Source organism: Heterocephalus glaber, unplaced genomic scaffold (genome assembly GCF_053883595.1).
Source record: "Heterocephalus glaber isolate CG9 unplaced genomic scaffold, H.glaber_assembly_v1.0 deba00001481, whole genome shotgun sequence".
In the NCBI taxonomy this organism is placed as follows: Eukaryota; Metazoa; Chordata; class Mammalia; order Rodentia; family Bathyergidae; genus Heterocephalus; species Heterocephalus glaber.
In genome coordinates, this window is record NW_028258317.1 from 13,698,109 (window position 1) to 13,711,445 (window position 13,337).

The 13,337-nt window shown below is 43.5% G+C and overlaps 1 protein-coding gene across 4 annotated transcripts in view; it reads right to left on the reverse strand.

Moving 5' to 3' along the window:
• Tmod1 (tropomodulin 1) overlaps nt 1-13,337 on the reverse strand; it is a 70,638-nt gene that overhangs the window by 5,237 nt on the left and 52,064 nt on the right. For all 4 annotated transcript variants that reach the window (XM_004864968.4, XM_087183636.1, XM_087183635.1 and 1 more), the window contains one exon: nt 2,918-3,062. In XM_004864968.4, the coding sequence (XP_004865025.1) occupies nt 2,918-3,062 (145 nt within the window). The remainder of the gene's footprint in view (nt 1-2,917; nt 3,063-13,337) is intronic.

Here is a 13,337-nt window from a genome sequence, read left to right on the forward strand (position 1 = left end):
GAGGAGGATGGCAGGAGGCTTTTATGATAACCGTGATTCGTTGGAAAACAGGCAATCCTGTCTGCTTTTGTACAGCACTCAGAGCAGGAGGGAGATACTATGTTGGAGAAACAGTTCTACAGAAGGAAGCCAATCCACTATGGGAATCAGAAGTGTTTCTCTTGTGAAAATTAACAGGAAGGCACAAGTCTGCTTTTAAATCTAGAAACCGTACTTCTGCAAGTAACATGTGAATGTGACCTGTGATCACGGAGATTCTGCTCTCCTTCCTTGGGTGGGAAATCCCAAGGGAGCAGCTACACATAGGTCCCTAGGTTAACCCTGAAGTCCATTTTATCACCTGGCATCCCTGTCCAGGAAACTGCCATGGTTTCCACTTTCCACCTGCTTTCATTGCTAAGGTTCTGAGCTTAGTGTTAAAGGGTTTGAAGCTCACCCTCCCCGATAGGTACCCAGCCATATTCTATCAATAGGCACATATTTGCTCATGCTATTCCTTCTGCTCCAATGCTCTTCCCTTCCTGCTTTGTGAACTAGTTTTCCTTCCAAGTTGAACTCCTTTTAATAATTCCTCCAGCCCCTTTTGATCTTCCTGTCTCTGCCATTGGGTAGACTGGGTCAGCCACCTTACCTTTGTACCCTGAGCACACCTTCTCACTTCCTAGAGCCCCTGTAGGCACTCCTCTTGGTCTTCAGTCAACCTATCTTTTCCCTTCAAGGCTGGCTAAAGCCCCACCCACCAGGGTGCTTTGCCTAACTGGCTTCGGCCTCATAAATCATTTCCTCACTGTTTGGACAGAGTGTGTAGGCATTCTTGAATTTTTAGGAATGCCTTTGAGTCTTTTTCCCCTACAAGGTTGTAAAGCTTCTTGAGTCAGAGAACTGGCCTTTCTGCTACCTCTCTGTCACCTGGCACAACCCTGGGCACACCAAAATCACTCAGAAAATTCTTGCTGTAACTAACAACTGGTGTGACCTAGATGAGCCATGGCCTCCAGCCACTTCCAGCCCACCCCAGGGTTCAGTTTTTCAGGAAAGAACTTGGAGACTGAGCCCCAAGTCCCTTCCACTCTAGCATTCTAGGCTCCAAAGTGGCCTTTGAGAGACCTTGTGATGGGAGTCAGGCCTGAGTTTTGGAAGCTCAGATTCTAGGATTGGGAACATTCTCAAGGACCCTTTTGTCCAGCCCCTAGATGATTCTGATATCCCATGCAACAGGCCTGAGCACTAGTCATCCGGATCCTTTGTGCCCAGAAAAGAAAAAAAAACTTTCAGACCATCATTCCAGGAAAGACAGAACTGGATTATCCCAGAGATAGGCAGGCCCCAAGAGGCACATAAATTTAATCTATAGTTGGGAGAAAAAAAATGTGAAATTATTGCTCTTAGACTAAGACTCTGAGTTTTTAAGTGCTGGATCTACAGCATTTTGATTGCTTTAATGATTTTGTTTAGCTATCACCTCTGTGATATGACAATAGTAACTATGATTCTTAGTTATCTGTTTGTTCTTATTTTATTTCAAATAAGGATACTTCAGATAAACCAAAACACCAGGTACTTTTTTTTCAGTGAGCTTTTCTAGACCTGAGGCTTTAGGGAAAAAAATGACCTCTGGCCCCTGGGCTCTGATATGTTTAAAAGCAAGAACCTGCATTTTCAACACCCGGTGCCACAGAGCCCTTTGACAAAATGTTCATGCAGTATAGTAACTCAATCTAAAGAGTGTATGAGTGTGAGTGTGAGCACAGTGGCTCTCTGTGCACACTGGGCCCGTGAGTACCTGGCCCTGTGTGTGTACGCTACACACTTACCTCCATTCTCCCGTGCACTAACATTAACTCAGATACCAGGGAGCAACACAGTTGCACTGCGAATCAGGCTTAGGTTCTTTGCAATTTATTGAGGATTGAAAACTAGAAAGAGCTGTGTATAGAGCAAGTGTGAAGTTGAAGGAATAACTCATTGAAAACATTGTCCTTTAAAACACATACTTGTTTCATAATTTAACCAAGAAAGAAGCTTTTCTTTTTTAAGTCATGCTTCCTTCTTTCCTATAATAAGAATAATGTGACTAGGTTTGTCTTGTTCCTGGTGTGGTTTTAGGAGACTATGGCTTAAATATACTGTTCAATCATGTGAACAATACAGGCCTATTGCTTATAACTTTTTTCTTATTTTTCTGTAGGCTTTTCAGTTGTACTCCCTTGATTATATACCATACTAGTTCCTTTTAAGAGCCATCAGGAACTTACACAATAAATAACTATGCGCAGAGCTTGTGAACAATTGGCATCTAGAAGTGAATGATTGATTTTGCTTTTCATTTAGTTGACTTGTGTATCTGCGTGATGCATTCTCAACAAGAAAGATATGACATTTTCTTTTCTTTTTAGAAAAACATTTGATTGTGCCTTTAACTGAGATTAAATGAGTAAAATCTGCTTTTATTTTACTATGAAATTGCCATTTTCAACTTGCCTTAGAAACGGTGTGAAGTTTCCTAGGTTCAGGGTTTTGAAAGTAATATTGGTTGGTAGCATTGGAACTTGGGGTGAAAGCCAGATAATGTGATCTGGAGAGGACTGTAGGAGCTCAGAGAAGGTGTCTCAGAAGAGAAAAGACCCATGGTGAGCTGTGCCCTCCCAGATTTCATTTCCTCTGACTGACACTCTGTTGTGTTCTCTGGGCCCAGCTTGTGCTGCTGAGGACCAGTTAGCCCTATTTCGGAAGTTGGGGCCTCACAGTCTAGGGGAGGAGACAAGGCATAAACTCAGAAACCAGGAAGATGGGATCAGGAGCTCACTTAAGAAGAAGATTCTCTTAGACAGCGGTCAGGGATCTTCCCTGACATACCCATTGCAGGTGGAGGGAGGGACAGGCAGAAGGACAGGGCAGAAAGCAGATGTCCACTCACCAAGGTCATTGTTATTCATCATGGCATTGGATGCTCGCAGTCGGGGCCCCTGCTGGGTAAAGTGGTAGCCAAATTTGAGAAGTGTTGCGTTTTTCTCCAGCATGCTCACAATCTCCATTTCTACTTTGTTGCCCAGGGGCTGGCTCTTTAGTACCAAAAGAAAAACAAAAACAAAAATCACAATAATCACCACACATTCCATGTACACCATATCTAAACCAGAGGCCATGAGTATTAGGTGGGGATTTTAGACACTTCTCTAGGAGCAAGAGAATGGGAGTGCAGAGAAGCATCACACAGCCAGGAACAAAGAGCTGAAATTCAAGCCCAGATCTGCTCCGCAACAGCCTCTCTCTGAGCAGGTGGCCAGGATACAGCTCCTCCTTGGAAGAAGGTTTAAGCAAGGACCACCTGCAGATCATCTAGACCCAAGTAGATTTTTAGAAGTCTCTTGTCCGGGTCAAATATCCCTTACTAATTAAATCAGGACAGGGCTGGGGGTGCTCTGGTAGCTGTGTTTTTAAAAATCCCCCAGGTGATTCCAATATGCAGCCTTGTTTGAAAACTGAGAATTTAGACAAATCTCTTCAATCCAAGACTGAAGAATTTGAAGGCCAGAAAAGGAACAGGATTTGCCCAAGACTACGTAGCAAGTTGGGAATGCTAGAGTTAACTTTCTAAAGTCTCATTCAGATAGTATTAGTTCCCTGCTCCCATACCTATAGTGATTATCTGACAAAGAAAACCAACCAGTCAACCCAAAAACCCAGAAAGACATAACAATACATAGTATTGACAAGGACCTGATGAGGGTGTTCATCACAGTCTTGTCTGTAATAGTTGGAGGGAAAGGGAAATAAACATTCAGAGGGAATTAAATGATCATTCAATCTTACAGTAGAATATGGGTGGCAGTAAAATGATGGTATAAATCCTTGGTCATATGAATAGAAAGATGATGAATATTGAATGAGAAAAAATCTTGTTTATAAAACAAGCAATATTTTAAGGTTACTTGTATTTTACATATACATACATGATACATACAAAAAGTTTGGAAGTATATTGACGGTGATGGAATTTGGAATTTTACTTTATATCTTACTGTTTGGACTTTCTGTTACCATGTATAATAAAATAATTTTAAAATAAACATAATCCTAAACAGGTTTTAAAAGGCATAGAAAGAAACCTAGTACTGAACCCTCGAGTTACAACCAGCCTGACATACAAACAACTTGGGTTAATTAGGTTAATGGAAGATACATCTGCCTCTTGTTATCAGTAGTGCATACCCAGGTAAACATCCAGATCTCAGCTGTATTGACTTAGTTACAACCAGCCCTTGGGAACCGATGGAGTTCGTAAGTCAAGTGTCCACTGTATTGTACTCCATAGTAAAAGGCTGAAAGATTTCATCCTTAGATTAAGAACATGATAGGATGTTTGGTTTCTTCAACATTGTTCTGGAAGTGGTAGCCAGGACAAGCAAGAAAAGAAAAAAGCCATATAGTCTGGAAAAAGGAAGTATTTGTAGATGATATAATATTGTATCTAGAAAATCTTTAGGACTACATACTTATAAAAGAACAATTAGTGCTAACAAATGTGTTCAGCAAGATTGCAAGGTATGAGAACGATATAGAAAAACCAGTTGTATTTTCACATGGTAGGAATAAGCAATCTAAGAATGATTAATTCCATTTACAATAATGTCTACAAGAATAAAATACTTAAGAATAAATTTAACAAAAGAAGTAAAGAGCCCGGGGAGGTGGTGCATGCCTGTGATACCAGCACCCTTAGAGGCTGAAACAAAAGAATTGCAAGTTTAAGCCCAGCATGAACAACCTAGGAAGACCCTGCCTCAAAATAAAAAATACAAAAGGGGTGGGTATGTAGCTGATGGAGAAGCCCTGAGTTCAATCCCCAATACTGCTAAATGAATAAATAAACAAATACCTACACACTTAAAACTACAGAACATCATTGAATGATATTAAAACCTTAAAAAAAGGAAAGGAGTAAAAACATCTCATATTAAAGATCAGAAGATTTAATTTTTTTGTTTGTTTGGTTTTTTGGGGTTTTTTTGGTACCAGGGATCAAACTCGGGACCTTGCGCTTGCGAGGCAGGTGGTGGAACCACTGAGCTAAATCCCCAGCCCTATTTAATACTGTTAATATGGCATATGATTGAATTGATCCATGGAGTCAGTGCAATCCTGATCGAAATTTCAGCTTCCTTTTTTTGCAGAAATGGACAAGCTGATCTTAAGATTCACATAAAAATGCAAGGGACCCAGAATAACCAACACAGTTGTGAATAAGCAGAACAAAGTTGGAGAACTGGCACTTCTTGATTTCAACACTACAGTAATTAAAGCTTTGTGGTACTGGCATGAGGTAGAAATATAGATTAGTCCAGAAATACACCCACACATCTATAAAGACTGCTTTTCCAAAAGGACACCAAGACAATCCGATGCGAGAAAGAATAGTCTTTTCAAAAAGTAGTGTCAAGACACATAGAAAAAATGAATTTAGACCCTTAACTCACACCATATATAAAAATTAACTCAACATGTATCAAAGACCTAAATGTAAAAATTGAATCTATAAAATCCATAGAAGAAAAGCATAGATGTAAATTTTTGTGATCTGGGCAGTAGGGTTTTTTTTAAACATGACAGCTAAACCACAAATAACAAAAGAAAAAATAGATGAAGTGGACTTCATCAAAATTTAAAACTTTTGTACTATAAAGAAGGTGAAAATACAACAAACAAAATGGGGAAAAATTATAAATCATACATCTGGCTAGGGTTACTACCCGGACTATATACAGAACTATTAGAACTCAACAATAAAAATCTTAAAACTGTGCAAAGGGTTTGAATATACATTTCTCTAAAGAAGATGAGATTTCATTTAACAAAAAGATGATTATGCTAAAAAGAATACAGATGCTAAAAAGAATGTGAAGAAAGTGGAGCACTCATACACTGCTAGTGGAAATATAAAATGGTGCAGCAGCTCTGGAATATAGTTTTGCAGTTCCCCAAATGGTAAAAATGGAGTTGATGTATGACCCAGCAATACCACTCTATGTGGGAAAGAAATGCAAACATATGTCCGCACAAAAACTTGTACATGAATGCTCATAATAGCTAAAAGTGCAAACAATCCAAATATCCACCTGATGAATGGATGAACAAAAGGTAACAGATTCATATAGTGGAGTATTATTCAGTCATAAAAAATGAATGACATGCACCAGAATGAATGAACTTTTCATTCATGCAAAATGAAAGAATCCAAACACAAGGACCACATACTGTGTAATTTCAGTTTTATGAAAATGTCCAGTATAAGTAAAGCCACAGAGCTAGAAGAGAGATTAGTAGTTGCCAGGGACCAGGGGAGGGGAAGAGTAGAGAATGAGAGTTAGTAGGTCTGGAGTTTTTTGTTTTGTTTTGTTTTTTGAGTGATGAAACTAGTTGCACAACTTTGCAACTATATAAAAATCCCATGAATCACATCTTTTAAAAGGATTAGTTGTGTGGTATCTGAATTTGATAAAATTTTTTTGATTTTTCCCAACAGTTAAAAAAATCCAATTAAAAGTAGAGAAAAGATCTGAACAAACATTTCACTGAAGAGAATATACATTTGGCAAATAGTCATGATAAGATGCTCAACATCATTAATTATTTTCAAAATGTAAACCAAAAGCACAATATGATATCATTACATATCTATCAGAATGGCTAAAATAAAAAACAGACCACACCAGGTGTTAGCAAGGAAAAAAAACCTTGGTTCACTTATATATTACTGGTGGGCATGGTCACTGGGGACAACAGTTGGGCAGTTTCTTTAAAAACTAAATTTATAGCTGGCATATGATATAGCAGTTGGGCTCTTGGGGTTTTATCTCAGAGAATAAAATGTTTATAGCAGCTTGGAAGCAACCCGGATGTACTTCAGTAAGGTGAGTGGTCAAACTATGGTATGTTCATTCCACGGAATAGCACTTGATAGTTAAAAGGAACAAACTTCTTTTTGAGATGGAGTCTCATGATGTTGCCCAGGTTGGTCTCAAATTTAGGATCCTCCTGCCTCAGTCTCCCAAGTAGCTGAGATTACAGGCATGTGCCACTGTGCCCAGCTGAAACAAACTATTGATATGTACAACAACCTGGATAAATCTCCAGAGAATTACACTAAATTCATTCATATAACATTCTTGAAATGACAACAACATTAACATGCACAATAGGTTAACAGTCGCCTGTGATGCAGAGAATGGGAGGAGACCAGTGAGTTTGGCTATAAACAGGCAACATGAGGGATCTGTGCTGAGGGGTTGCTTTGTATCTTGACCGCATCAGTGCTTCTGTCCTGGTTGTGAGCACAAGGGATCTCTGTATTATTCCTCACAACTGCACACTACACTGACCTCACAATTAAAAAGTAATTTTAAAAACCAGATATAGAAAGCAAACAGAGACACACAACCACCTCCAACACCTCTGACGGCCAACCTGGTGTCCAAATGACATGATGTTAGTGTGTTCCCGCAATAGCCCAGCAGACTGAGGTACCCTGCTCAGGCCTGCAGCTTAATGCCTTCCTTTCTCTTCCATTCCTCACTGGCCTGTTTATCTTCGGTGGTCTACCACACAGCTTAGTGCAGCCAAAGGTTTCCTGAACACACCTGTACCCTCTGTCCTCCATGTAGAGTATCCTTGCCATCCCCTGACCCCTGTGGATATATCTTCAGTGCTTCAAAACTCCCCCTTCAAAACTCCTCCTTCCTCATCCTGACCCTGGAAGTGATCCTTTCCCATGCCACACCCAAGGGGCACATTAGATGTCCCTCCCTATACCCAGAATAGTCCTTCTGTCTTATTCGGGTCTCCTGCCTCCATATCTATCTCTAACCCGACCTGTCTGTCCAGTACAGTAGCTACTAGCCACATACAGCTCTTTAAATCTAAATGAATAAAATAAAATCTAAAATTCAGTCCCCTGGTTGCATTAGCCACATTGGAAGTTCTCAATGCCCACTGGTTAGTGGCTACTACAGTGATTGGCACAGATGGAGAACATTTCCATCGTCATGGTGCTGCTCTAGATAGCAAGCTTCCGGGAGCACATAGAATTCAGTGTTTCCTGGGTCAAACTTCATGGAAATGAACTGCATGAAGCAACTAAGAGTGTTCTGAGTATACAGCAACATGGAAAGGTCAGAGACAGCCTGACATCTGGACAAGCATGACTTGCAGCCGAAATCCCTGATGGAGATCTCCAGGTATTCTGTGTTCCTCAGGGCTCAGTTGTACTCAGACTGGGTGACCACAGCAGGCAGAGAGATTCGGGTAAAATTCTACCAGCCTATGTGCCAAGGCTCTTGAGAATGCCGGGAAGAACTCTGGCCTGTCCGTGGAGGACTTAGCACAGCCCTGGACCCCAGCTGCCTGGGCCTGGCAGAGGGTATAGGGACTATCTGGGGCCCCAAGAAGGAACTGGCAGATCCCCCAAAACCTATCTACAAGGTAGCTTGGCTTGTCCTTGAGGTCACTCGCTGGGAAAGCACTGCTGGAATGCAGAATGGGCCAGACTCAGAAAGCACAGATCTGCCCTAAGTGAAGGGTCAGCCACCACAACGTCTGCCTTGCCCAGTATGACATTTCATGCAGCTTGGCCTGGTGTGCACAGGGCTTCAGGGGTTCTGAGCTATGATCTGGACCTGGTGGTTCTGAGACTCTATTCTGGACAGAGGAGCCATAGACATCAAGAAACTCACTTTGTACGTTGAGCCAATTCTGGCCATTTCTTTGTGATGAACTGGGAAGGGATAAGTGGTAATATGTGGAAATATAACAGCAAAGAGCTCCAGGAATTATCTTTTCCAACACGAGTCCTGAGTGCTAGCTGGTATTAAACTCTGCCCCCCATCTCTAAGCTGCTGAATTGTGCTCTGCTGAGACATTCCCAGGGGAGCTCCTCACCCTGGGAGACACTTGTTCTGTCCTTGGGTAGCTCTGTGGCTAGAAAGGGCTTTCTGGCCAAGCTGTGGTGACACAAAATAACAGATGGTTCTTACTATGGTGATTTTAAAATGTCTCTACAATTTTCTGATACTCTTACCTTCAAAAGGTAGAGCCTGATTCCCCTTCATTTCAGTAAGAGTTGTGCCTAGTGATGCTTCTAACAAGGAGAGCCATTGTGTGATTTCCAAGGCTTGGTCATAAACATATTGGAGGCTTTCTTCTTCCTCTGCTTTGGATGGCTTGCTCTGGGAGAAGTTAGCCAGCCAAACTACCCCAAGATTCCTAGTCCTCAGAAACTTTGAATTGGTACATCTTTATTCTTGTCTTACAGGACCCTGAGGCCATCACTAAATTTTGGAATAATTTGTTACACAGCTATCGATAGCAGATACATTCATAGACAAGGTTGGGATTAGAACAAAAGCCAGATACAAATCATCCAATATGGAAAAATAAGAAAATGTAATATACTTCCTTTAGCTTCTCTTCAAAACATAAAGCATAGCTACTGACAGATAGTGGGAGGAAAAGTGGGAAATCTGGACAACATCCCACCGGCATTGCACATTTCTCAGTGGGGGAGGGGGGCCATGTTTTCAGGCCTTCTTTGAGAAGCAAGGTCTATAGCAGGGCAGCTGGACTGGGAGTTGGGAGGGCAAATGAACCTGGCAGAGAAGTCCTTTTTGGTTATGGCATAGAATCGGTGGGGCCTACAAATGCCAGGCTTTTGGAGTCTGCTCCTGAGGACCACAGGGCTTCTTTCCATCCGTAAGTGGAGCTAAGATTGAAGTCCAAACCTAGCCCCATCCTTTCTCTGGTCCTCAGTTTCCCCACCTGTAAAAGGGGGCTGGGCCAAACATTTTCTCAGTGCCCTCCAGTCCCCACACAGGGGCCCCCTCAGTCTTCCTATCCCCACCGGGTGTCAGGGCAGCTTCAGGGGCAACAGAACAGTGCTTAGAGATAAAGAGGCGGGTAGAGTAAATAAACAGCCTCAGAGTCCTAGATTCCAAATCCCAGCCTGTGGCCAAGCCAGCCTGCCAGGCTCCCTGTCACCCTGGGTAGAACTCCCCAAGTCCCTTTCTTTGGCCGTATAAGGAGAAAGGAGGACAGAGTCTCCCTGCCACAGGTTACAAGCGCAAGGATTGAGGCAAAAGCTCTGGCCTCCAAAGACCTCAGTGACTAACGAAAAATGAGGAATAAATCAAATGGCACTCACCACCTCCTCTTCATCCCACTCCCCCTTCACCCCAGCCCAGGGCTGCGGCACCAAAAGGAGGGAGCTCTGCCCAGGCCTCCTAGGACACACAGAGAGGCATGGTGGCCCTCTTCCGAGGTGGGTCAGCAGGGCCCCTCACTGAGACTCACTTGCTCCCCCTCCCCATCCACCCCAGGTCCAGCTCCAGTCTGATGAAGACTGCAGTGAAGCAGGAGTACTCCCCATGAGCCCCCCTCACCCTGATGACCAGAGCCCCCCACTGGTCTTCCAGACCCCGGCATTTCCTCCCCACTCCAATCCTCTCCCAGCCAACTAGGGACCCAGAGTACAGCCTACAGCCCACTTTCCCTCAACCTACCCACTCAGAGCTCTTTGTGCTCCCAACCCTGTCTGGCTTTCCTGTGGGGGTACCAGGAGTCTTGCTTAAGTGGGCTCTATGGCTCTCCCCACTTTCTCTTTGTTCCCTACACCCGGGATACCATGGTTTCCATTTCACTTTCTGAGATTCTTTTCACCCTAAGGATTTATCACCAACTCTGCCTCCTCCTAGAAGCCCTCCTTGATCCCTGCTCCTGACTGAGGGCACTGTGGACCATTTGCCATCTGGCTTGCTGGAGTACCTGGTACAATGTCCTTCTCTGTATCGGCCTTCCACCCAGACAGTGTGAGATTCCTAAAGGGCAGAGCTGGAAGCTCACTCACATGCACACAGCCCAGCACAACCAGGCAAAATAGACAGATAAGAACAGCCAAGCCAGGCCACACAAAACAATTATTCCAGAAACGCAGACAGACACTGTGTGTAGACCTTGGAGTCCCACAGACCTGGGTTTGAATCTGCCTCTGTTGCTTACTAACCATGTGGTCTTGGGCAGGTCACATAGCCCCCTTGGTACCATTTCCTCATCTACCCACTTACAGAATCTCGATGAACATGAAATGAGATGACGGACATACAGCACTCAGTAAAGTTCCTGGCTCGTGGCACTTGCTCCATCACCGGCAAAGTAATTCTAAAAGTCACCAGCTTCAGAGTGTACATCTATTATCTTCTTTGAAATAGATTCTTATTATCCTCATTTTACAAGTGGGGAAACAGCCTCTGGGAAATGAATGTTCTTGCACCAGGGTGTTCAGCCAGGGAGAGATCAGCATTGGCTCTGTTGTGAGCAGCAAAGGCAAGGTGGGGAGCTCACTGTCAGCTGCTACCTCAATGACCCACGGTGAGGCCTCATGTCATCCTTGGCTAACTTCTGCCCTGGGAGTCAGGTTTCAGCTGACTCTGGGTAGACCCTGACTCCTGTAAGGCCAAACCCTGGGGTCACATGAGTTCCAAGCCCAGGCTTGACCCAGGGCTCCTGCCATGCCTGCTGCACACCTTTGTTCCATCTGTTCTGCTACTCCTGTCTCTGGCAGAGCAGAGTCAGCAATGACCAGGGGAAGGGCAGAAGGGGAGGGCGGGGAGGGGCTGGGGATGGTGAGGCCGTGCCAAGCCACTGGCAGGCAGGAGATGCAAGGCATTCAATGCAGCGAGTTCATACGACTCAGATGTTGCTGGCTCACGTAGCCTCTTAATATAAGCTAGGAAAATGTGCCCTCTCAGGGTGAGCAAAGCTCCACACTGAAGCACACAGCTTGGAAAATAAACTGTGCACTGCATTTTCCTCTGTCACCTCTTTGTGCATTGAACAATATGTACAACCACTCAGGGCATCCTCGCTTACAAAGCAGCCCTGCAGGGTCAGGTCCTGAGCTGGACACTGGGATATGAAGATAACTCAGACAGAGGACCAGGAATCCAAGGTGTTAGGGGAACACAGAGGAGGGAGCACCTAACTCTCTCTGGGCAGAAGCTTGGAGGAGCTGAAGGCTATAGAAGAAGCCAGTAGTCCATGGCTTCACCCCCTCCCCCAAAGCCTGCTATGTAGTGTTTGTCTGTTTCCACAGTGTAAATATTCCCACCCACCAGAGTGATTTCAAGGTACAAACATGCTATGTGCCATCACTGTGCAGTGAAGCTGGAGATTTGGGCACATCAATCATTGCAAGCTGGTTCCAGCTGCTCTAGAACACCATCAGGAAAAGAAGACTTCCACTGAACCCCGAGGAAAAGGAGCTTTCTCCAGGCAGGGAGGAGGACAGGGCCAGTGGGGGCAAGTTGTGAAGAATTTCAGAAGGGTTATAACTGGCAGGAGGCAGTCAAAGCCTTCTGGAGGCTGGTGAGGTTTTAGTTCTTGACCTGGATGTGGTTCACATGCCTGTTGTGATTTGTTAAGATACATGTTTACAGTTTATGCACTTCTCTGTCCAGCTGTCATGTATTACAATAAAAAAATTTAAAAGTACTGATAATCTCACTCAGGTGTGACCACTGTTTATAATTTTACAATATTTCCTTCCAATCTTTTTCATATATTTATACAACTATACACCCAAAAGTTTCATGTAGGGAAAACTCCCTGTGTTTCCTATCCAGTAAGAAGAAAGTATTTTAATCTTGGAAGCAACATGTGATAATGGAAGGAGTGTGGGTTTTGGAGTTCCAGAAACCTGGATTTAAATCCTGCTTCCTAAGTGCTAACTCTGTGACCCTGAGAAAGTTGTTTGCCTTAGCATCTATGGGTGGCTGTCTCTCCTGCATATGAAGACTGATCATAACTGCATCCTGCGGTGCTGTTGTGAAGATCAAAGATGACAGCTTCAAGATGCACAGAACAGAGCCGGCCCACAGTAGACTCTCAACTATGTAACATACAAGACAGTGTCACAGACCACTATTGTCATTAACATCCTCTTAGAAAGTGAGGACTGAAACAATTGCCTACAGATAAATGACTGAACCACAGTAATCAGAGAAACAGTAACTTGAGGCAGTAACAGAAAAAGATGAACTAGAGTTTGACCAGAGTAACCTCAGTGGAAGGAGACTCTAAAGCCCCATTGAGTGAAGGTGACTGAAGGAAATGGGGATATTTCGCTCAGGGAAGAAGAATCCAGTGGCTTATGGAGTGTTTTGAGGGCAGCAGAAAGCAGAAGTAGGACCAACAAATAGGACTTACAAAGGGAGCTGATTTATAGTGGTCTAAGGGTGATATTCTCAGAGCTTGAGAGTGAAGCAGTGACGTTGATAAGGAGTGAGCTCCCT